At 48.3% G+C, this 25,369-nt stretch overlaps 1 protein-coding gene across 9 annotated transcripts in view; it reads right to left on the bottom strand.

Annotated features, from left to right (window-relative positions):
- Window positions 1-25,369, bottom strand: part of SRGAP2 (SLIT-ROBO Rho GTPase activating protein 2) — a 233,044-nt gene that overhangs the window by 16,605 nt on the left and 191,070 nt on the right. For all 9 annotated transcript variants that reach the window (XM_015535288.2, XM_015535289.2, XM_015535290.2 and 6 more), the window contains 5 exons: window positions 19,319-19,379; window positions 13,031-13,108; window positions 11,983-12,117; window positions 9,850-9,955; window positions 454-678 (listed from right to left, as the gene is read on the bottom strand). In XM_015535288.2, coding sequence (XP_015390774.1) covers window positions 454-678; window positions 9,850-9,955; window positions 11,983-12,117; window positions 13,031-13,108; window positions 19,319-19,379 — 605 coding nt within the window. The remainder of the gene's footprint in view (window positions 1-453; window positions 679-9,849; window positions 9,956-11,982; window positions 12,118-13,030; window positions 13,109-19,318; window positions 19,380-25,369) is intronic.

Genomic DNA, 25,369 nt, shown 5'->3' with positions numbered 1-25,369 from the left:
AAATTATGCCTCATATCTAAGTGCTTCGCAATAAGGAAGAAAATCTTACTTCTGCGGACCCGGACCCAGGCCTGTGTCTCTCTCCACACACAGCACAGACATGGAGCCTGAGAGGCACTGCTGACTGATGAACAGTTGTTCTAAATACAACTTCACAAACTTTCTTTTCCTGGAGATTATTAACCCTCCTATTATTGTTGCCACTGTTTTCCAGAATGGTTCCTCAAACTCATAAAAAACAGGGAGGTGGCACGAAGCGGCACTCACTCCACAGGTCGGGTCGAGGTGGGGCGCTGCCTGCACCGTCCCCAGATCCCGGCAGCTTGGACCGCCTGGGAGTGCGAGGCTGGGGGGCTCTGGGTGTTTCCCCTGGGTCTCGCTTGGCCATCTGGCTCCCACACCGGCGTGCAGTGGGGACTCCCCCTCCCCACCCTCTGGCCCAGAGGCCCCTACCAGTAGTCCTCTGTGCTTCCTCCTCTGCTGTAGACGGGGCCCTCCAGCTCCCTGGGGGTTGGGAAGATGTTCTCATGCTGGATGATGGTGGTTTTGATCAGCTCATTCACGTGGGCTTGGCAGGACACCTGGTCGTGGCCCTCAGGCACTGACATCAGCGAGGGCCCGAAGCAGATGGCGAGGTTGTAGGGGTCCATCATGTTCTCTTCACTGAACTGTGATAAACTGGAGGAGAAGGGAAGGGGGCAAGCTGGAAAGCTCTCGCATGAATGCCCAGAAAACACAATCGTGGGAGGCAATGCCAAGAGCAAGAGCAGAAGCTCCACAAACTGCCACCTGCTTTTCTGGGCATCAGAGCCCTTCTAGAAGGTCTGGGGGGAGAAGAGAATGACCACCAGGACGGTCATTCGGGAGCCACCTCCTTGCAGGTCTCTCCCCTCCTCCCTCTCCAGCTCCCCCTTCAAATCCTACTTGTCACCCCTTCACGAGCCCCGCTCCATACCTCACCCACCAAACCCACCCTGCCTCAAGAATACGCCACTCTGCACAACCGGGTTGGCTCCCACACGCCAGCCCCCGAAGCTGCCAGCGCAGATGGAGACCCTCAGGCTGCCCTCGTAATGATATGGTCAGAAGACACAGGCACTGTGTGTTGTGTACCTCCTTGCACAGCAAAATAATCAAATTACTAGGGCTATCCCATTCCAAGCTCTAGACGTGTTTAAAAACATTGCCACCCGATTAGCTTTTGTATCCCGTCAAGCAAGTGAATTTCTTTCTGGAACAGCTAATGTAATTGTTTTTCATTTTCATAATATCCTCTATTATTACAATCAAGATTTATTCAGGAAAAGGTCAGCATGCTGCTCAGTTTATGCTCAGGCTTTCTCTGGATGCAGTCTGACTTCGTCATTGGGTATTTATTTTGGGAAGTCCCCTTTTCAGCCAGCAGCTGCTCTGGCCACACCTCCAACCTTGGCCAAGGCCCCAAACCCTTCAGGGAGCCCCTGGGTCTCATCGGCCCTCACCGGTCTCTGTTTGTCCAGGCTGATGGCTTGGCCAGCTCTGGGTCTGTACCCCCCGCCCCCAGCCCTAGGGTGCGGAGCTGTGGGCTCTGCTAAGGAGTACTGCCTCCCTGATGGGCATCAGCAGGAGGTCCCCGGCCCCTGATTCTTACAGCTCTGAGGAAAAACCAAATCCCTCTGATGCCGAACCAGAGGCCTGAGACTCAGCTGTCTTCATCTGAGTAGGCGTTCTTCAGAACCGGACAGAGTTCATTTCTAGTGTATCCTGCACCCAGACTCAAATTACCAAGCTGGTCTCTCTAACCCAATGGTTCTCTCCTCTACTGAAGATTCACATACATCTGTCCGCTTTGGAGAATCGGTGCAAGACCAAAGAAGCGGTACGATGGATGTGAACAGCTGTCACGGGGGGAATTACTGTCATGGTTGAGAGTCAATGTTCTCTAGGACTTAGTCAATGTAGGGAGGCCAGCGATGGGTTCGGTTATAGATCTCAGCGGCTGGACTGCTTCATAGAAGGTCTTAAAGGCTAAATTTTACAACCCTTCCCTGGCTCCTGAGTTAATAGAAAGCTGGGATTCAGAAAAGGCCGGGAGAAGTTTCCAACTCTACTTTTTGGTCAAACAAACGTTGGAGAGAGATGGGAGAGATAATTACCTTGGTAACCACAACAGGGACAAGGAGGAGGAAGGCCATGGGAGGAGGAAGGCCATGTTTCTTTAGTGCGAACTGATGACATTTGGTAACATGGAAGAAAACCAGTCATTTCTGGGGAAGCCTGGCAGTCAAAAGGAAACAAAGTCTAGCTCCAAGAGCCCCAGCCCAAAGCCTTGTAAGAGAGGAGAAACCTTGCCAAGTCTCCTAAGGGAAGGACCGTTCAATTCATAGGTGGCTGCAATGACCATGGGCTTGAGGAGGACACATCTTCATGGACTAGGGTCTCAGGGACCAGATGCATTTCTTACTCTCATTACAATATAAACCAAGATCCTTCTCTCTCCTCCAATCTACAATGGGAACACCTGGGTTTAGGGGAAAAGCCATGATTCTTAACTATTTGGGGGGTCACGGCCTCCTTCAAGAATTTGACAGAAAGCAGAGATTCTCTCCCCAGAAAAATTCACATGTGTACACATACAGATGCATTTCGTATACAACATAATGGTGCTAATAATCCACGAAGGCCCCAACGTCCATATCCAGTATAGGAATTCAAATACTGGATTTTTATTGAAACAAACAAACAAACAAACAAAAAAAAACAACCTAAAATGGGTAACAGTGGTAACAGCTCCATCTTTAAACATTTTTTTTGGTGTCAACTTATATAATGCCATCTCTTCTAAGAATTGTACTATATTTCTATAGCTTCTATCTATAATACTAGTGAATTCTTCTAATTGATTCAAACTCATCTTTTGTGTATCTTAACAAGGTTCAGCATAGAGACTGAGAACATAGGCTTTTGGGGAGGAATGAAAAAATCAGGATTAGTGTGGGAAACTTGTTTTTTATCATGCCCTTTTCTGGACTTTTTACCTTTTAATGACGCACATTTGTCTCTTAGATTAAATTAAGAGAGAAAAACAAAACGTCCGAAGAATTTTAGAGTCAATGAGATCTGGTTTTGAGTCCTGGTCACATTGCTTACCAGTTCCACAATTCCACAACAGTGTTCTAGGTTCCAAGTCTCTTCCTTCTAAAAGAACGTACCTGCTTTGTGGGGCTGATATAAAGTTTAAATGAGCAATTATACACAAACCACTGAGCACTGTGCCTGGCACATAGGTGGGGCTCAATCAATATTTTCTGTAATTATACTATCCTAATTGCTTCTTGATATAAGGCCCTCGATTCTAGTCAGAAAATGGGAAGCAGGGCTGTCGACATTTGCCAGCAGTTGATTTATAGGAGTCTAGCCACCTTCTTCTCCTGACAGGCATCATCAAGCAGAGGACTCCAGATCCCAACATCGAAGGCTTAAATCCTCGGGGAGAACACTAAGCTTTCGACAGACAGTTTTAAATACATGACATTTCACTTAAAAACCTTCCGCTTCACACGCCCCAGGGGTTTGATTTGGCAACAACCAACAGACTGTGGGTAAGATATTACACATCAGGGTTGATCTTAGGTCTGAAAGGGATGAAGAGAAATTGTGTTATTCACCATGACCCCAGGCAAAATGTGGGGCCGAGAATCCATCAGGCCTTTTAAAAGCTTTTCCAATAGGAGATACTACAACTTCCCACTCTAAATCCGTGATTTAACAGCCTTCCCTGACTTCGCCAAAAGGCTTTCTAAGAGACGAGAAGTCAAGGTAATTCTGGCTGATTTTTTCTCATAGTCCTTCAAAGGCATCCACTCACTCCCTCCGCCTGTAACGCCACCTGTCAGCATCCTCACGCTCCCCGCATCTGTTAAGGGACTTGCCTCTGCGCCCTCATGTTCTGCCTTCCTTCCCCCCGCAGTGAACTGCATCCTCTTTCTCCAGCAAGAATATCACTCCCACCATTGCCCTTGCTCTCTCTTCCATCATTGGTTTTTCCTCTCCACTGGGTCATTCCCACCAGCATGCAAACATGCAGTGATACTGTCCATCTGAAAAAAAATTCTCTCTTAACCCCATATCCACACCTGTCCCATTTCTCTCCTCTCCATAATAAAATACTGTCCCATTTCTCTCCTCTCCATAATAAAACGATTTGGGAGTTGTCTGTACCTGTTGTTTCTGATTCTCTGATTCATCTCCACCTCTTCGGTTATGGACTAAATTGTGTCCCGCTCCCCAAATTTCTATGTTGAAGCCCCCCGCCCCCCCCCCCACCATGTGACTGTATTTGGAGAAAGGGCCTTTAAGAAGATAATGAAGGTTACATGAGGTCATAAGGGTGGGTGCCTAATCCCATAGGACTGCGGTCCTTATACGAAGGGAAGAGACAGCAGGGCTCTCCCCGTGCGTGCACAGAGGAAAGCCATGGGAAGACGCAGAGGGAAGAGGGCCATCTACAGGCCAAGGAGGGTCCTCACCAGAAACCAACCCTGCTGACACCTTAATCTTGGACTTCTAGACTCCAGACCATGAGAAAATGGGTTAGTGTTCCTGAAGGCACCTGGTCTGTGGTATTTTGCTACGGCAGCCCTAGCAGACTAACATACCTTCTCTCTCGCTCCCTCCCCCTCTTTATTGTGGTAAAATATACAATTTACCATTTTCACCATCTTTAAAAAATTTTTTTAATGTTTATTTATTTTTGAGATAGAGAGAGAGAGAGAGAGAGAGAGAGAGAGAGAGCATGAGCAGGGGAGGGGCAGAGAGAGAGGGAGACACAGAATCCGAAGCAGGCTCCAGGCTCCATATCCCCTCTTTCTCCCCTTTCCTCAGCCCCTGGCTACACAAGTCTGCTGTCCCCACTGACGTGCCTGTTCCGGACATTGCACATAAAAGGAATCACACACTACGTGGTCTTTTGTGACTGGCTTCTTTCGTTCAGTGTGATGTTTTCAAGGGGCATCCACGCTGTAACATGCCTCAGTGCCTCCCTCCTTTCTATGGCTGAACACTACCCCACCGTATGGATCTACCACATTTCTTTTTACCCATCAGCAGCACCCCTTCTCTCCTGAACCCACAGTCAGGGTTTGACCCCTTCCACTCCATCAACACAACCCCCTTCAGGGTCACCAATGCTCTCCCTGCTGCTAACGTAATTCTTAGTCTTTTTCTCAGCTGACCTGTCATCACATTTAACTCTGTTACCACGCCCTCTTCAAAATACTTGTCTACGTGGCTTCTGGGACACCGGTTTCTCTAGGTTCTCCTCCATGCCCATGGCCCGCTGTCACTTGCTCAGTGAAGCATCTGCTGAGCACCGGATGTTAAAGAGCAAACTCTCACCCTGACCCCTGGTACGCTCCACTTCCCTTACCTGCTTTATTTTTCTCCATAGCACTTATCTTCTGACATGTGATATGTGTACTTATTAGTTTGGTCTGTCTTCTTCCAATAGAACATAAACTCCACAAGGGACTCCATGGGACGCCTGGACTGTTTGGTGCAGTCTTAGATGGCCAGCAACTAAAACAGGGCCTGGCATACAGTAGATGCTTGATAAATATATGTGAAATAAATGACTGAGTAAGTATGTGAGCAGCTGCGGATCTCCGAAGACAAGCCAACCACAACTCTACTTGTCCATCTGCGTGTAGAAGCCAAAACACTCCTCGTGAAAGTCAGAAGAACAGCCCAGACAGAATCTGCCCAAACTAAGAGGCACCTGGAGATGGGTGAGATGTAGAGGAAACCTCAGCCTTCGTGGAGCCCCCAGGGCACCTTAGTCAGGAGAGAAGCACCACTGATTCACTCTTTCAGACGGTGGAGCAGTGTTTGAGGACCCAGCGCAGGGCTTCTGGGACTTTCATGTGAGTATGACTTGCCAGGGGACCTTGTTAAGGTACAGATTCTGATTCACAGGTCTTTGAGGGGAGAGGGGCTGAGACTCTGCATTTCTGACAACTTCCCCAAATGATGCCAGTGAAGCTGGTCCGTGGACCTCACTTGGCTAGCAAGAAACTAGAAGGCTATATTGTTTGACGTCTGAAAAAAGCAGGTTTCAAAAGGCAAGCAGCGGAATCAGCTGCGGTGAGGGGGAGCTACCTACACTTCGTTGGGGGGCAAAAACTCTCTGGGTAGTATACAGGCTGTGGTAGGCAGCCTCTAAAATGAACCCCATGGCCCCTGCCTACTGGTATTCACATCCTGGTGTAATTTTCTCCCTTTGAGTATGGGCTAGATGTAGTGACTCATTTCTAGTGAATGGAATATGGCCGAAGGCATGGGATGTCACTTCTGAGATTAGGTTACCAAGGACTGTGCTTCCTGTCTTGGGTGTTCTCCCAACTTGTTTGGAGAGAAGCCAGCCGCCATATTGTGAGCAGCTCTATGGGGAGGCCCACATGGTGAAGAACCGACGAAAGCCTCTGGCCGACAGTCGGCCAGGAGTGAAGGTCCTCAGTCCAACAACCTGCAAGGAACTGAATCCTGCCAACAGCACGCAAGTGAGCTTGGAAGCAGGTCCTCCCCTAGTGGAGCTTTCGGAAGAGACTACGGCCCTGCCCCCAACACCTTCACTGCAACCTCCTAAGACCTAGAGCCAGAGTCCCCAGCCACCCTGCCCCTGGATTCCTGACCCACAGAAACTGAGATATAACAATGAATGCCTTTTGTTTCAAGTTGCTAAGTTTTAGGGTGATTTGTTCCACAGCAATAGATAATTAATGCAGATGCTAGAAAGGATAATGTTACTAGTTCACAAGGCCTGCTGGACAGGCATGTACCCGAGGTTCATGCAGCGGACTGGGTACTCTGAAGGACACTAGCTACGTATATATGGAACCAGGTCAAGTCCACACGGCGCCAGTGCCCGGTGTAAGGAGTTCCACATACGCATACACACATATTAGTTTTTCTGGCTCCTTGAGATTGAGCATGTGTACAACCCAAGAGAAAGACCATAGCCAGAAATAAAGTACACACCCCCCTAGGATGCAGAACGACAAAGGAGAGCAGTCCTGAAAGACTGGGCCGGGGCAGAGTCTCCCTCAGGAGCGACCTGTGTCCACTGTTGCCACATCCGTTGGTACGTGTACGCTTACGACCTGCCATCTTCCCGCAGAGGTGATCTTCTCTGTCACCTGTGTCCTGAATTCCATTTATTATTCTAGGAAACACTACGGTTATTAATGCTGCATCTTTCCCATGAACCACTCCGAGGACCAAATGCATCTCTTTTGTAACCAGATAAAAAAGCAAAAAACCAAAGCGATCATTTGAATTGGTGTAATTCCCATGTTTCCTCCAACAGTGGCCACCACCTCCAGCTCTGCACGATGCTTGCTCTATGGCTCCCCCGCTGTGAGGTCCCCGCAGGAAGAAGCAGGAAGAACAGGAAGAAGGTGTGGGGAAGAGGATGAGGCTGTTGTGCTTACACAACACAGTCGCCCCGGGCCCTGTGTGTGCTCCTCTGCCTTGTTACCCACTACCGTCACACTGCTTGCTCTGGGGGAGCAGACCAGGCTCACTTTGAGGGCAGGTATCCGTCCATGAGGGGAGAGAAGGACTGGTGGCCCCGAGGAGCTGACTGGCTCGAGAGTCATCACGGAGTTTCCGTTTCCGCCAGCCTAAAATGCACCTCACACGAGCACCCTGCGTGAGCCACGAGGGGTTCTGAACTCAGCCAGTTGCGGTGCTGAGTCAGGGCTTGGCCGATGGGAAGAGCAGACATTGCCACATGGAGGAGGCTGACCCAACAGCCGGGACCTTCTGTCCCTCTGCACTGCCAGCAGCAAGGCTGACGGACAGTGCGGGTGCCCCGGCAAGGTCTCCAGCAGCGGGGCTAACCCAGACACCCTCGAGGGCCAGGCTGACCGCGAACTTACAAGGGAGTCAAAGCTCATGAGATGGTCACTAAATTCGTTTTCCTTTGAAGCGAAGACCAAACAGACCAGGAAGAGAAAGACATTTATGGTAAAAGACGCTAGCCCTGGGGTGCCTGGGTAGCTCATCAGTTGAGCATCTGACTTCGACTCAGGTCATGACCTCACGGTTCACGAGTTTGAGCCCCGCGTCGGGCTCTGTGCTGACAGCTCGGAGCCTGGAGCCTGTTTCGGATTCTGTGTCTCCCTCTCTCTCTGCCCCTCCTCCGCTTGCACTCTGTCTCTCTCTCTCTCAAAAATGAATAAACATTAAAAAAAGTAAAAAACAAACAAATAAATAAATAAAAGATGCTAGCCCCTTGGTCTAATTTTTGTTCTCTTTCTTGATACATTCATGGGTCTGTGTTTCTCCACTAGAGGAAAACACGTAGAGCAAGAGGGATGACGACTGAATTCAGCATCGGTATTAGAGAGTGCCAAGAGGGCCCGCCTCACCCAGGCAGCTGCCCTCCCTCTACCACGCAGCGCTGCCTTGCGGAATACGGGTCCATTATTACCAGATCGAATGGTGCTTTCAAGAGAAGCTGGAAATCCAGATATTTTCAAGTAAAATCCCCTAATATTTAAATGTTTCAATGTTTTCAAGACACAGCAGACTGAAAGGAAACACATCGGTGGGCCTTACCTGGCCCTCACGTTGCCCATTTATAGCCTTTGCTCTAGGCTGCTGAGGGAGACACCGCAGGGAAAGCAGCCTGAAGACAGCGGCGCCCACGGGGGAAGCACCGCACGTCCTTGCTTGTTGCTTCTGCTGCTCCCTGGGGACACAATGCCTGCCCTCGGCAAGGACACACGGCGTGGACAGGAAGCAATGCCGCGTCCAAGCTCAGGGCCCCTCTGGCCCTCAGGACTCTTGCCTGGCTACACTCACTCCCTGGGTAACCAGCTAAAACAGCAGTACACGGTGACGGCAGACTCGCGTCTCCACTCGGTTTCTCCCGAGTGTCAGATTCCCGTGTCCCACTGCCTACTTGGAATCTCCGCGTGGAAGCCTAACAGGCACCTCAGGTTCACATGACTGAGTTGGTGCCTTGTCTCGATTCCGTCCGGCACGCCTCGTCTTCCCCAACTCCGTAATGGAGTCACTGGTACCCTGTTGCTCCTGCCAAACATTTAGAATTTCTCTCCTTCCTCACATTCTACATCCTCCCCATCAGGAAGTCCTGTCAGTGCTATGCTGTAAACAGACCCCAAACCCAACCCCACCTCCTCACCCTCCCTCGTGACCCCCCATCCTGTCTAAGCCCCCAGTACCCGTGGCCGAGATCTCACAATAACCTCTACCTAGGTCTCCCTGATTTTCTTCACAGCCCTCGATGGCAACTTCTCCACAAAGCTGTTGGCGGGCTTAAAAAAATATAAGGAGACTAGATCTTATCACTCTTCTGCTTAAACCCTCCAGGGGCTTCCCAAAGCCAAACCCATTATTACTATGACTCTCAGGGCCTGACGGCCTTGAACATCCCCGTGGCTCCTTCCTTCACTTCATTTAGGTTCCTGCTCTCACACCGTCTCCTTCCGAGAGACCCTTGCTGACCACCCCTCTGCAGCGGCTCTCCCTCTTTCACCCCTGCCCCCATTCAGACCCCCGCACTCCAGCTCTTAAGTTGGGTTTCTTCATTTTTCTTCTGAGCACTTACTCCTGCCTGACATATCTGTTATCTCTCTGTCTCCTACCCTGGAATGTGAGTTAAATGATATCAGGGCTTTGTCTCTTATTTCGCAATGTATTCTTACAGCCTACAATGGTGCCCAGCACCTTATAGGTGCTTCATAAATACCCGTCGGGCTGGATGAACTGACATAGCTCTACATGTAAGCTTCCAGGGGCTGAGGCCAAGGTCTGATCCAATTGCTCAGTGGGAGGTCTACTCACTGATTGAGGAAGGCAAAGAGGTATCTCATAATAATCAGAGTGGTTTTGGGCAGGACCAGGAGGACTTTCCGGATGTGCAGAGCTCTCTCCTGCAGGCTGTCCATAGCTGAAAGAAGAAAGCCACGTGTCACCCTCCATTGCAACAGAGATCCCGAGGAGTAACGGTCAGAGGGCCCTTATTTCCAGCAGGTGCTGCACAGACAGCGGCCAGACCAAGACTGCACAGCACTGGTGCTCCACGTAAGGAGTTCCATCCCTGTGGCCCCGTGGGGCTGGACTGCTGCCACAGGGTACATGCTGGGCTCCAGACACCTACTGATTATAGGACTTAAGGAATATGCACCTTGGGCACTGAAGGGGTTGGGGATGGTCCCCAAGCACCTACTACCTTCCAATGAAAACCACAGACAAGGACCGTCCATAAACCTGCTATGACTAATGGCTCAACATCCAGCCTCAGGGGTGTACACGTGGGGAGGGAGACAGGCTGTGCAGGTCCTGTCCTGCTCACTCTACACGTGTCTCACCTCACCCTCTGGACAGGTCTGGCTTATCTTCCCTTCCCTTATCTGCAGTGGGTTGAGCAGAATGTGGCCAGAGGCAAGAGATGGCAGATGCCTGATAGATAGTGATATCTGGGGAGAAGACCAGAGAAGTTTCCTGACTCTTGGGCTGTGGAAAGATCAATTACAGGTAAGACCCAAGGCTGGCGGCCTCCATCAGTGCCAGTCTCCCCACTCCCACAGTGTGCCAGACGGATACTGTCATTTTCTAGGAGTGTCTTTCTGTGAAAAAGAAGTGGAAAGCAGTGGGTTTAGGAGCACATCTCGAGGGGAGAAGTGGGCAGCCAAGGTGTCTTGAACTGTCTTGGTAGCCCCAGTCCACTTAAGATTTTTATCTAAGCCCAGTCCCAGAAAAAGATGTGAGGACAGGGGGGGTGCATATATTTAATCACCCACCACAGCACTGATTTCCACCAGACTCCCAAAAGTAGTGGGTCAACAAAACAAGAGAGCTTATTGAAGGCTCTGGGTCCTCGGAATAGCAGATAGGAACAGTGTTCAGGGCATACACTTAGTCAAACTTGAAACCTGGGGGGGGGGGGGGTGGCAGAAAGACCCTGGTGCATCTAGGAAGAAGGTTCTTTTCCCCATGTCCAAGGCACTGCCTTCTCCAGCCTCTGGAGCCATCATTCCATTGGGGTCTACTTCCAGGATGAGCTGGTATTAACCTAAGTTTCCATGGAAAACAAAACAGGATAATGAGCTAAACTAAATGGTGGAAACAGCTCTCCAAGCCCCAAATTTGAGAGTAAGAGGCAGAGAACCTGTAAGTAGGACAAAGTAGAGACGATATCCCTTTCTAGGAAAACATCGTATCATTACTTTTAAATGGGCAGAAGGGTTTTATTCCTTAGAAGAACACATATTAACACATCCAGCAGGTAAGCTATGCCATGTTTAAAGAAACAAACAGAAAACATTTCTCCCTTTATATCATAAAAAGCATGGGCAGTAAATGTCTGAGCTTCCAATAACTGAAAAGGACCATGTCTTACATACTATTAGAAATGTATTTTACTGGGGATGCCAGGGTGGCTCAGTCTGTTAAGTGTCTGACTCTTGATTTTGGCTCAGGTTATGATCTCACAGTTTGTGAAATCGAGCTCTGAGTCAGGTGGGCTGTATGCTGAGAGTGCAGGGCCTGCTTGGGATTCTCTCTCTCCCTTTCTCTCTGCCCCTCTCCGCTCATGCTCTCCTTCTCTCTCTCTCTCAAAATAAATTAAAGAAAAAATTAAAAAAATTAAAATTAAAATAAAAAAAAAAAAAGAAATGTATTTTACTGAAGAAAGATAAAGCCCAGCAAAGCAAGGAGTTTAAGATAAATCAAAAAAGAAAAGGCCAGGAGTTCTGACTTGTCCTAGACTCTTCCTGAAAACTCATCCTTCCTCCCTCCCTAGTAGGGGGTGAAGGATTGAGGATGAGGAGGAGACACTTTACTGAGTGAAAGGAAAAAGAGAAACATTATTGAAAAGTTTATGGGGGGAAAGAAGATCCCGTGGAAATTGCTTGTCTATTGCTATGAGGAGTTCTTTCTTGCCCAGAAGCCAGTCTGAGGCCAGAATGTACTTACTGACGCAGGCCATCAGGTCATGGAAGATGTCCTTGGGGAAGAGAGGGTGTTCCAGCCCCCGGAAGTAAAGCTTCAGGACGCCAGCAATGGAGTCCATGTCATGGTCATTCTGGTCCCCAGCCAGGGGGTCCTCTCCTGAGGATAAGCAGCCCCCCAAAAAGGAAAGAGACAGTGAGAGAGGTAAAACCCCACAGGACAAAGCAGAAGTGGTGGGGAAGGGCTGGCTTTCTAGGTCCTCATCAGAGTCCATCAGCTCTGTGCCCGGCATGCTGGCCATGAGTAGGATGGACCAGAGACTAGATAAAGCAAAGACTGCTTAGGCTCAGGGGCCCCAAGGCGAGGAGAGGGCACAAGGGTCCATTAGGATAAATTGGCTCGTGCCAGACTCATTCAGGGACATTCCCTCTGGGTTGGGATGGGACGCTGCAACAGGCCCTCTCACGAGAATCATGAAGCCAGGCCGGGACTGAGTCCCTGGGGAAGGAAAATGAGGCCAAGGTGGCCAGCCACTCTGACTCGCTCTTACTCCTCCTGGCTCGCAACAAAGGACACCTACTTATGGGAGAACAATCACGCTGGAGCTCCCTATGGAAAATTTCGTATCAGATGTAATTAGATTTAATGATAGGACCAACCTCAAATTGAGACTATATATATCCATTATAGTGACGGAAATTGCCAAAGCTTGCCCATTACCTTAATGGCCCACAAGATAATAAATGGGCTACGATGAACAGGCGCATTAGCCTTGATATTAACTGCCACCAAGGGTTCTGGATAAAGCCGTAAACTGCCCAGATATCATAGTTAACTTCTTGGGTTTCGGCAGATCGTCCACGGGCGAGAGGCACGATGAATGGGCTGAGGAGGGAGCTGGGATGTGCCCTGGCATCTCCCTGCACGTGTTGGGGAAGACTGTCCATGAGACAGCAGGTGCCGGGCTAAAGAGCTGGGTGACCTCTGGGTACCTCCCAGGGGAGACAGGGTGGAGCCAACACCCCAGGGGGCTGGCAGACATTTGGTCTTATCTTCAAGCCTGTTCCCTTACCTCTCTCAAAGGCGTTTTTGATGTCATTCACTTCCACCTGGGATCCCGACACCCGGAAGATTCCTTCATGCTGTAGTCCTGGAGAGACAGGGAAAAGTGGTCAAGGAGAGGAAGAAACAAAGTCACAGCCACAGCTCCAAGCTTGGTTGATGTCTGTGTCCTCCAGCCAGTGTGCATGTAAGCACCGTGTCTCTATCCTTCAGGTCAAAGGAGAAAGCATGTGCAGGGATGCTGGAGAAGTCCCTGGAATGGGTATATAGGAGGCATAAACAAAGCCAAAGATGTCTACACATGGCTCCATTTCTGATTCTGAGGAAGACCAGGAAGCAGGTTCCTCCCCCGCCTTTGCCTCTCTGTTCCCATCTGCCAAGTGACAAAGTGACCCCTGGCACCTTCTTATCACCCCCCTGCCAGGAATGGGCACTGGGGGTATGGTAGGCAGGCCTTAGACACCGTTGGAGGAGTTTCATAAGGCCGGAGATACAATTCCTGCTTCGGCTGTCCTAACGCTGCATGGCTCCTCTAGGGCACAATGATTTGAATATTCAGGAAAGAGAGAGGACAGGAAAAGGCAAGTGATGAGTCAACAGACAGCACCGTCAGTACCGTGCTGGCCGCTGGTCCTAGACCACAGCTTCACTCAGAGACAAATGCGCATAGATGTGACAGTGTGATAATGGGCGTGAAAACTGTGTCCTCTTGTGTTTTGTTAAAGTAGAAACAATCACTAAAAATAATAATAATGCATATGCAGGGACTGCTGCTAAAAATGCTTTCCCAGAAATAAATCAACTCGTACTCACAACAGCCATTAAGGCAGGGCTCACCAGCAAGCCCATTTTCTGGATGAAGGAAGGGATGTGTGATGACCCCCCCCCCCCACCCCCTTAGGTTATGTAGGTGATAAGAACCAGAGTCAGGAGGCCAACCCAGGCCTCTGGTTGCCATTATGTACTCGCTCCTCAACACTAGGCTTGTGGGGCCAACCAGAGGAAAAATGCAGGCAGGGCGGGAACCCGTTTGTTAGTCTGAACAAGGATGTGGCTCACAACCCCACACAAGGGGCTGCAAAGGTGGTAAGAGAGGAAGCATGCCCTTACTGCTGGCCCCAGAGGTCAGACCGAACTAGCATCTGTAATCACATGAGGCTTGTCAGCCGTTCTCAGGAGCCCTGTGTCTCCATCTTGGGCACCTTGTCCAAGTTCCTCTGCAATGGCATGATGGATCAAAAACTCTGACATGTCAGGGAAATCTCAAACAAATTCCTTTTTAAGAAAAAAAGAGTAGAACTGCCACTGTTTCAGGGATACCCTCTCGGTGAAGGGGTGACTGGATTCTGTCGGCTAGACCTTTGAAGGTAAATCACACAGGCCAGGACTATCATCTTGAATCCAATTGAAGCAATATTAAGAAGCAAGCAGGGGGAATTTAATTACCTGGCTTGTAATAGGACTTAAGTTGTTTGCTCCTCTAAGGGAATCTCCAGAATATTCCTCAGAGAATGGCAGACAATGTTAAAACCCCATTAGTATCAATGTAATAGTACCCTATTAGTTACCAATGGGATGTAACAGCCAAATAATGGCATTTAAACACAGAATGTAAACAGCAAGTGTTGTGATAGAAACACACACCCTGTGACTTGTTGAAAACACAGTATAGTATAAGGAAATGTCATCTCAGGGCCCAGGCCACTCAGTGTTCTAGGTGAAGCCAAGAATTTGCCGAGAGAGGATCACTTCGGGACTTTTTAGTAGATTGGACCATCAACGAAAAGCCACTTTCGCCCATGGGCCCAGGACATGAAGAAATCAGAGGAGAGCTTACTGGAAGTCAGGCAGCAGGCCTGAAACACACTGAGATCCCCTTCCATCTGGTTCCCATTTCCCCTTGAGAACCTCCGCTTTAGAAGGATAGCGATATGTTTTTGCTCAGCAGACAGAATCTTCAGAGCATCTAATCTCATGACACTGAAAGTAGGAACACTGATAAGTGGTTGGTTTCCAGCCATAAAGGGCGAAAGCAGTGGGCTTTTTATGAGAATGCAGGTAAGGCCTCATAGGACTAACCTGACCCATCTTCGATCTTTCTCTTTTGTTCTTAGAGCATGCCAGCATGCAGGTATAAAACCACTCAGAGGAGGGTAAGTTACTGCATGGAAGCAGCACACAACCTTCCATTTTGCACCGGATCCAGCTGTTGCCAAGAGGTACTCTCCGTGAGAATTCTTGAAATGGTTGCTATGGTACCGCCTCACGTTACTTGGCTCCCTTGTGCGTAAGTGGGGTTTTCCTACCCTGATTCAGTCTGTCGTTCCCCAAATCCCTCTCCTTTAAGTCTTCCTGGATCACCCTGACCGACTATTTACAGACGAGCCTCAGCTTTCTCATCTATACAGTGGGAACTATAATATCTACCTCCTAGGGAACACGAAGCCAGTAAGGATGTACAAATCCCAGCAGATGGTGGGTCACAAACCCTTTTGGGACTGACAAGTGTTACAGATCCTATCTCCACTAAATGCACATGCACAAAAATTTTCACCCTGATTCATGGGGCGTTCAGAAATACCTTGAGTCCCCATGTGGGGGAAAAAGTTCAGTTTAGCCTAACAAATGTTTTTTGAACAACCACTATGTATTATGGTGTTTTGTTTCTTTCCTTTAAAGCAACAATATGTTTATCTATTTGGTCAGTCCTGGAATACACATAAAATGGCTTCAGAATTGATAGCCCATATCTGATTTTGGTTCAGGTCATGATCTCATGGTTCGTCAGTTTGAGCCCTGCACCGGGTGAGCACGAGCCCCTCTTCTCTCTCTTTCTCTGCCCCTCGTGGGATTCTCACTCTCTCTCACTCTCTCTCTCTCCTCTGCCCCCATCTCACTTGTGCCCTCTCTCAAAAAAAAAAAAATTACCAACAACTGTATAGTATTTGTTTATAGCTCTTGTTGTCTTTAGACTTACAGTATAGTATCAAAATACTGTCGTCAAGGGTGCCTGGGGGGCTCAGTCGGTTGAGCGTCCGACTTTGACTCAGGTCACGATCTCACAGTTCGTGGGTTCGAGCCCCACATCGGGCTCCGTGCTGACAGCTCGGAGCCTGGAGCCTGCTTCGGATTCTGTGTCTCCCTCTCTTCCTGCCCCTACCCCGCTCACCCTCTGTCTCCCTCTCTCTCAAAAATGAATAAATGTTAAAAACATTTTTTAAAAAATACTGTTTTCTAAAGTTACTTGGATTATTTTCTCCCTCATTCATTTGTTACACACTTAGGTTTACTCACTACTGTTTGTATTCCACTTGGGGAATGTATCCCACATCCTTGTTTTATTTATCTGTTTATTTATCTTTTGAATATGGGAAACACTAATGTAGTTCTGAAAGTCACAGTTATACAAAAGCAATATTCAGAGAAAATGTCACTTCCCTCCCATTTCCCACTCCCCATTCTTTTTACCCCTCTTCCACCCGTATCCTGTAGATAAACAATCAAATATTAGTTTCTGGATTCATCCTTCCTGTATTTCTTCTCGCCAAAGTGAGAATACACATGTACATTCTCATATTGTCTTCTTTGTGCCAAAAAGGCAGCGTGCTATCGACACTCTTTTGTGCTTCGCTTTTTTCGCTTGACAACATATTCTGGAAATCTTTCCAGGTCATTTCATGGAGACCGTGCTCATTCCTGCCTAGTATTCAGATACAACGTAGTTGATTCAACCGCTCTTCCGTGTGAGGGTATTTAGGTTGTTTCTAATATTTTTACAAACGAGGCTGCAACCAGTAACCTCGGGCGTATGTATTTTCATTGTTGGAGGTGTATGTTTCAAGGTAAATTCCTACAAGGGCTGCCGGACCAGAAGACAAACGCATATGCAGTCCTGTTGGACACTGACAAATTCCCCTCCAAAAGGGTTGTACCAGTTTGCAATAAAACCAGCAACATGCGAGCACACCTGTTTCCCCAGAGCCGCAGCACAGAAATGTCCCCGCGTGCACTGTGCATGTACAGGGGCAGGGATAGGTACATTTGAGGCCCAATATATGGAACCATCTCCCCCTCAGCTCCTCCACAGCTCACACTCTGGGCCTGGCCACTGTCGTGTCTTCCCTGGGCGGCTGCCACAGCCTCCTTCTTTCTATGATCTTGTCTCTACATAGCGGCTTTTTAAAGCTCTCTGTTTGGGGCGCCTGGGTGGCTCAGTCGGCTGAGCATCCGATTTTGGCTCAGGTCATGATCTCACGGATCGTGAGTTTGAGCCTCGCATCAAGCTCGCTGCTGTCCGTGCAGAGCCCGCTTCGGATCTTCTGTCCCCCCTCCGTCCCCATGCTTTCTCTCTCAAAAGCAAATATGTCTTTAAAAAAGAAAAAAGAAAAAAAAAAAAAAGAGCTCTCTCTGTTCAAACTTCTCTAGTAGCTTCCCACCTCACTCAGATTATAACCCAAACACCTCCCTTAGGCAATGAAGTCCTAAGCGGCTGGCCTCTGGCTTCATCTCCTGCCCCCCTCCTCTTCCCTCTCTCCGCTCCAGCCACACTGGCCTCCTGCATGCTGGCCCCTGCGTATGCCAAGGACCTCTGCATTTGATGTGCCCTGTCTCTGACACACTCTTCCCAGATGCCACGCGGCTCACTTCCTCACTTCCTTTCAGGACTCTGTCCAAATGTCACCTCTTAGGGGAGCTGAAGGCCTTTCTCTGAACAACCCACCCAGAACAGTGTCCCCTCTCCATTCTCCACCTCTTCACCTCGCTTTTCTTCATGACACTCACCATCAGCAGACACCCTGTATGTTACCATGTTTATTTATTAACTGATCAGCCAAGCATCTATTTATCTGTCCTTTAGCAGGATATACGGCTCATGAAAGCAGGAACTTTTCCTTGGCACACAATGAGCAATCTCTCTCTCTCTCTTCTCTATTTGTTGGATGACCGAATGGAATGCATGGACGAAGCAGTAAGAGTGCAGACTCTCACCCTCTTATTGTCCTTTAGACACGAATAATTTTTCCTCCCCTGAACTCAGTTTGGACTTATCTTTTCCAATTATTCGATCATTAATCATTACTATCTTGTGGAATTTCTTCTACTGCTACTCTGAATTGCTATAGCTTATCTCCTTTGATTTAGCTTCTCAATTGCTTATTTATTTTCTCCCAACCGCATCATAAAACCAAGTAAAGACAAGAGAAGTGCATTATCCCTGTTTTTGTTTTCCTATTTCACAATGCATGGTGCCCAGCACTGATCAGGTGCTTGATACATATTTGTTCACTGTTGATATACAATGTTGTTACTTCAAGTAAATAGAGACAAGATGAAAAAACTGTAGCTGATTAGAACGGGCTAAGTTGTAAGCAGGCTAAAATAATTACTATTCCAGAAACAAGGGCAAGCAAGGTCCCAGCGTACTGGGAGAGAGGAAGGGAGAGAAATTGGCTACCTCTGCACCCAGACCAGCAATCACCCACATACCTCCTTAGCTGCAAGAAGGTCATTCTGTCCCTTTTCCTCTAACTAGATAAGACAGCTTCTAAAAACAATGTCTGATGTCCAGTTCCTAGAAATCTCCATGGCAGTAGCTCAGGTATCTGTGCTTTCTAAACACTCTTACACTTACAAGCTTGGTTCTCTGGCAATTCATCTCCGCCCCTAGATTCTGTGCAACCAGCCTGGGAGCTAGTGAGGGGTGGAGTTTATGAGACCCAGCTCCATCCAAGCAGCAGATAGAGTGATCTGACTTAGGCCGAGAAGGAGCCAGCCCCTGAAGGCTCTCAAAGGTGGGCTACAACTTTAGACTGGCGACTAACTGAGCTCCAGGTGATGTCGTATCCAGCGAGACCACAGCAGAACCAGAATCTGAGTATTATCAGGAATCAGGGCAACATCACAAAAGGAGTTGTTTGCAAAGGAGTCCGATGCAGAAGGTCAGCGTGTCAGGAGATACCGACACGTGCGAAGACGGTGAGTAATGGCGAAACTGTCACCACACCACCCCAGCTGTACTTACTCCTGTCACAGCTGTAATTTAAAACCCGCTCTCAAGCTAGAAGAGGGAGTGTGGTAAGTGGCTGAGGCATTTTGGGTCAAAGCATATGATGTCTTTCTCTCGATGTCTAGGTGGGGCCATTCAAAGGTAGCAAACATTATGCGAACAAGTTAAGATTTTATTCCGTTTCTGAGAAGGTCAGGAGGAAAAGTCGGTCTCTGTTCTTACTCCACAAAGAATTCCTGGAAGCTCTTCCCAGCTTTGCACAAATATGGGCAAGGCTTTAATCCTGCTTACCGTGTCTGCTGATAAACCGGATACAGCTCTCTACCACCAGAGGAATTGCCTGGCTGGAATCCTGAAAAGCCGAAGAGAAACACAGCATTAGAATCTTTAAACAGGCATAGCCCAGAGTCAGAGAAAAATGGGCCAGACTGTGAAGAACTCGTCTCAGCTGGCTCAGTGGCCGGTCCTCAAAGAAGCATCTGGCCTCCTCCAAGCTCCAGAGAGCATACACAACCGCCTACTTGGAATGCCACACGGATGCCTTAAACTCAGCACGTCCTAAATGCAACTGATCGTCTTCCTTCCCAAACCAGCTTCCTACCCTCAGCCATCCAATCAATCGGTCAATACGCTTTGTCAAGTCGGCCTCCTAAGTATCTCTCAAGTCCATTCACTTCTCTCCATCTCTACTGCCATCAGCTCAGTCCTTACGTCAGTATCTCAGTTCCCACCCTTGCTGTCCTCCAGACCATATCATCCTTCCTTAAAATAGTGGTTGGGTGATCTCTGAAAGTGCACACCCCATCCTTCACTTCCTAGGCTAACCTCTTTCAAATTTTTTAAAAATGTTTTTATTTAATTTTGAGAGAGTGACAGAGAAGGAGTTGGTGAGGGGCAGAGAGAGAGAGAGAGAGAGGGAGGCAAAGAATCCGAAGAAGGCTCCAGGCTCTGAGCTGTCAGCACAGAGCCCCATGCTGGGCTCGAACTCACGGATCGTGAGATCATGACCTGAGCTGGAGTCGGACACTTAACCCACTGAGCCACGCAGGCGCCCCAAGGCTAACCTCTTTCAAAGACTCCTTGTTAGTTTCTTTACACAGCCCTGCGTGTCCAGGGTCCTGCCTTTGCCTCCAACTTCATCTCCTTCTGCTCTCCCTCCAGTCTCTGTCAGCCGCACCAGCCTAACTTTCCATTCTTTAGAGAAGTTCTCTGTCCATGGCTTTGCATGAACTGCTCCTGCTTCTGGAATGTTCTCCTCACCCTGGGATCCCACCTCTTAGGGTCTCAGTGCAAGTAGCACCTTCTTAGGAATGCTTCTCCAGACTCCCCCGATGAGATCAGGGCCCCTGTCCACAGGGTCTCAGCACCTTGCACTCAGCTCTCACAACTTAACTCACACAGTTAACAGTTGTGTTACACAACTTAACAGTTGTGACTTAACTGTGTGGGTATGAAGATCTCATTTGCATTTGTCACCACCATAGCTCATGCTCCACAGGGCAGATCCAGCCACCAGGGCTGGCCATGATGTTCTCACATAGTAGGTGCTCAATTAATATCAGTTGAGGGTATCAACTGATGAACCAATGGGAGCAACAGAAAGGGGGTTTACTTGGCATAAAAGGTAGGAAAGAAAAAACCCAACTCTTAGAAATAGTGGAAACTAATTGGTACTAAACTAAGAAGCAGACGTCCCAGATATCAATCTTTGCTCTGCCATTTTGCTATACATCCCTGCCATTATATTTAACTTCTGTGGGCCTCAATTTGATGCCTACAAACTGGGGAGGGAATAGGTGGTGAGAAGAGTAACATTTCCTGTTGGCACATGAACATTAGAGCTTATCATTTACAGAGAATTTATACAGGTGTTGGGTCAGGTCCTAGGTGCTTCAGCAGGACTGGTCCTGATAACGACCCTATGGGGTGTGTATCCTTATCACCATCCTTGTTTGACAAGTGAGGGGCTGAAGGCCAGGCAAGGCGAAATAGCTGCTTACAGTGACTGCCACAGGCAGTAAGTGGCAGGGCAGGGGTCCAAACCCAGGCAGTTTCCTTCTGAGACTGAACGAACATCTCACCGCCACCCAACCTGCATCCCAGGAGCTCGGCAAACGTTGCCAAATATGCGTGCCAAGCTACTGAAAACCAACAGGGTTTTATAACGCAGCTAAACACACAATCATTCAGCTATGGGGAAGAAAGATCAGGCAAAGGGCCCTAAACCTAGCTGAAAAGGGCTATAGAACTTCAGGACAGGGGCGCCTGGCTGGCTCAGTCGGGGGGAGTGTGTGACTCTGGATCTCAGGGTTGTGGGTTTGAGACCCATGTTGGGTGTAGAAATTACATAAAAAAAAAAATCTTAAAAATAATTTTTTTAAATGTTTGTTTATTTTTGAGAGAGAGACAGGCAGAGAGAGAGAGAGGGAGACACAGAATCTGAAGCAGGCTCCGGGCTCTGAGCTGTCAGCACAGAGCCCGACGCGGGGCTTGAACTCAGGAACCGCGAGATTATGGCCTGAGCCAAAGTCGGACGCTTAACTGACTGAACTCCCCACATGCCTCCCCCCAAAAAATCTTAAAAATGAAATGAAATGAAATGAAATGAAATGAAATGAAATGAAATGAAATAAAATAAAATAAAATAAAATAAAATACAGTAAAATAAAATAAAGTAGTTTAGGATAGAGATTGCATCTCAATGGGATGGGTCCTGTGGCTTCTGCTCCTTTCACAGGTTTGCCTACATTCCTGAATTTTCAGCTGGGGTCCTGCGGTTTGGCCACCATTAGGGAAGCGGCCAGATCTCATAAAGAAGTCAGGCTGCGAGAAGAGCTGGCACGGCCTGTAGCTCCCAAGCTTACTGGGAAGGCAGGATGCGGCCGAAGGAAGTCGTGAGTGTGCCAAGGGAGCCCTGGAGTCAGGGAGGGCTCGGGGACCCAAATGCTCATCTTCCTAACCCCTGAAGCCCTCTGCTTCCTCCAGCTTTCCAGCTATAGTAGCCAGTGTCTGCCCTCTCGTTGCCAGTCAGCTTGGGGAGCTCTTAGAGGAAGACTCGTGGTCGATACTTCTATACTCTACTGAAGAAAATAGATTCCACTGCAAAAAAACAAAACCTCCAATTTTTGGAAGTTACAAAGAGTGGTAGCAGTGATAATGAAGTTAGCGATATGAGGGTTTGAAAAGTTTTTCTGGCCCTAGATTTAAATTTAAAGACCCAAAGAGAAGTAGGTCGGGAAATTCACAGATTGACTGGCTTCAACAAGTTATGTGGATGCCAAGTTCTGCCTAGACTTGCAGGAAATGGAATATCAATGGTAGTTAAAGGGAAGCATGCAGGGGTGCAGAAAGTAAGACATCAAACCTGCATGTCCATGGTTACTGGGGGTACATCGGAAGCAGCCCAGGGGAACTCTCTGTGGTGGACAAGAGTGGGCCAGAGATGACCTGTCCCCACTGCTCCGGGGGAGCCTAAGACAGTCTAGTGGGAGCAAAAACTGGACAATGTCACGAAGGCCTCCGACGCTCCTACTACCCTCCCCTCTCCTTGTAATGTTTCTGAGCTCTGAGTGAATTCATTCCCCCAGGATGTGCCTGTGTGCTCCTATGGGGCCCCAAAGACCTTCACTTCACCATTGATTTTGCAAACAGCTGACCATGCAGTGTCCACATGTGTCCTTATTCTGTGTCCATCTCTCCCTTTCTTCCTCTCTCCTTCCCTCCTGCAACGTTAGAATCAATGTCCATTTAATTCTTTAGTTCACAATATTTTTGGTGGCATAATCCTAGGGTGGGAAGGGGCCCTTAAAGACAATTGGGCCAAATCTCCATTCAATCAGATTAGGGATCTTTAAACCAAAGGTGGAAGGAGAAAGGTGACAGGCACAATTTGGAAAAGATGGTTAAGCAGGGGTTCCAGGATCAGCAGGAGAAAACAATCAGGAAGGTGGCCAGAGAGCGCCTAAACATGCCATTGTCTGGCATAATTTCTCATGAGCGAGAGAGTTTGGATTTTTGCTGAGTACTGATCTGTTACATTGTTAGATTTCCGTTCTTACCAAGGGAGAAAATACAACTCTACACAACTGAGTAGATGTGGGTGATGGGAAAGAAAGACGCATCAAAGATAATATTTGGGGTTTCAGGACTGTGAAGAATGGAGGCCCCCCATCACGGGAAGTAGACAAGTTGGGGAATGTGCTAGAAGTTAGACCATGGTAGGGAGGAGGCGCCATCTCAACTCTCAAGTGGACACCCAGCCAATCAGTTCGAGATTAGATTCAAAGACTCAGAACAATGGACACTCGGGGAAGGAGAGAAAGGTTCGTCCAAGGGAACAAAGCCAACAAGGGAAAGAATACAAAAAGAAGTCAAAACAGGACCAACCCTTGGGATCATGCCTACATTTAGAGGCAAGGGGAAAGATGGACAAGCAAAGAAGAGTCAGAATCGATGGGAAAGAGAAATGCTGGGCTTGAGGGTAGCAGACAAAGCTTAGAAGTGGCGGATGAGGCAGAAAAGGCTGGGATGGTTTGAACCTAGGCTTTGCTAGGGTCAAAAATGACTGGAACCCATTAGGGATCCTCAAAAACAAAAGCTACCAGATTCTTCCTCTTGTTTGGCTGACTTGCCATAAACAACCAATTATTTATTTCCTTACACGAGGCTACTCATCTTCCCAATTACTATTTCCCTGCCTGCCCATTGTAGGAAAAACTCTTCACTGATCCACCATTAGATCAGAGATGTTGGAGAGAAACTGGGGCAGCAGAAGGAAAACAAGGTCTTTATTTGATTGGGGGTTTTGGGTGCATCCCGGGCTCTTACGCAAATCTAGGAGCAGGCAACGCGCTTTGCCTGCAACTGCTTAGACGCAGCAGGATGCAAACCAGATGGGCGCTGCTCCCCTCTGACGGTGAGCTCAACCAGGGCCGCCTACTGCCTGCCAAACTGCGGTCTCTGGCACTCCGGTGGCCAGAGTGGAGCCTGGGAGGCTCTTGCACCTATGCTCCGTCTAGATGCAGGAGGCCCAGTTTCAGCCCAGGAACTGAAAGGAACAAACGTTCAGTTCAACCCTGTTCTTAGTGTTGAAGGGAAAAAAAGCTGGCTCCCTCTTAAGATACTCACCTATTAATTTTTACATGCAATAGATCATCCCTGGGAGGCACTCCATGCTTCTCTGGGTTTAAATGAAATTATGGGAGAAAGGGCAGAAGAAAGAAATAGAGGAGCCAGAGGAAGGAGAGATGCGATGAAATTTTTATAAATTAAAACATGTATAATTATACGTGATGGTGGTCTCATTATAATGAGATCCAAAGCAGAGAAGGGTCAAAAGAAATAGTGACAGCAAAGCTAAGACAGGCGAGAGCCATGTCAGCCGAGTGTCCCTGCACTGCCCGGTTAGCTGAAGCAGCCGGACGGGCTGAAGACCGTGTCGGGGCCGCTGCCACAACAGAAGCCATGTGCCCTCTACATTCGATTATCTCCCTGTGGCTACAGCCGCTGTGAATTACCCAAAATGATTTTTTAAAGCCTGGATCAGTCTTCCCCTGAGTAGACAAAAAGACATTCAGAGCTCTCTCCACCTCCTCCCTGTTAACTGCCTGCCACATAGCTGGTATGAGCTTAGGGGACACAAAATCATTTTAGCAACTCGCCATAAAATATAATTAGGAAGCCAAATTTGCTACTGCAAAAACTACTTCAATTAATTTTTTTTTTTTTTTTTTTTTTTTTACACACACAAACACAGTGCTGTTTAGATTATCCACTGATGTGCTTACCCAGTCTCTGCTTTCCAAAGAGCCTGCCCTGATATGGGTAATGAGAGCTGTCTGCCCAGCGTCAGATTTGAATACAACACTGAAAATCATGCAAACCAGCATGGGGTTGAACATCAATTTCCCGATCGCCTTCAGATCAGACTCATCTTTGCATTTTTAGCATGTCTCAGAAATACATCTAGGATGACCACACCACCAGAAACAAACAAACAAAAATCTGCACACTTAAAGCCAGAGTGTCCACTCGAGGTGATTAGCTGCTGCGAGCTGCTCCCATGTGGAACTTAATGTACAAGGCGCGAGCCCTCTTCCGCGGTTTCCTTGAGCAGTGACACCGCGGGCAGTTCTGGCATGATCTGCCACAGTCCAACCACATCTCTAGCAAGGAGGAGGGTGCACGACTAGAGAGGGGAGGAACAAGTCAGAAAGGCCACAGCCGCTGCAGTTAAACAAGCGAAGTCAATGAAGTTGCCATAATGGTAAACGTACTGTGACTGAATGGTACATTCCAAACGCAGGCAGGAAGTCAGGAAAGTATCTGCCCTGCCCACAGTAG

This window comes from Panthera tigris, chromosome F3, assembly GCF_018350195.1.
Source record: "Panthera tigris isolate Pti1 chromosome F3, P.tigris_Pti1_mat1.1, whole genome shotgun sequence".
NCBI classification, from domain to species: domain Eukaryota; kingdom Metazoa; phylum Chordata; class Mammalia; order Carnivora; family Felidae; genus Panthera; species Panthera tigris.
The sequence above is the reverse complement of the archived record's forward strand: the minus strand, read 5'-3'. Positions and strand labels throughout refer to the sequence as shown.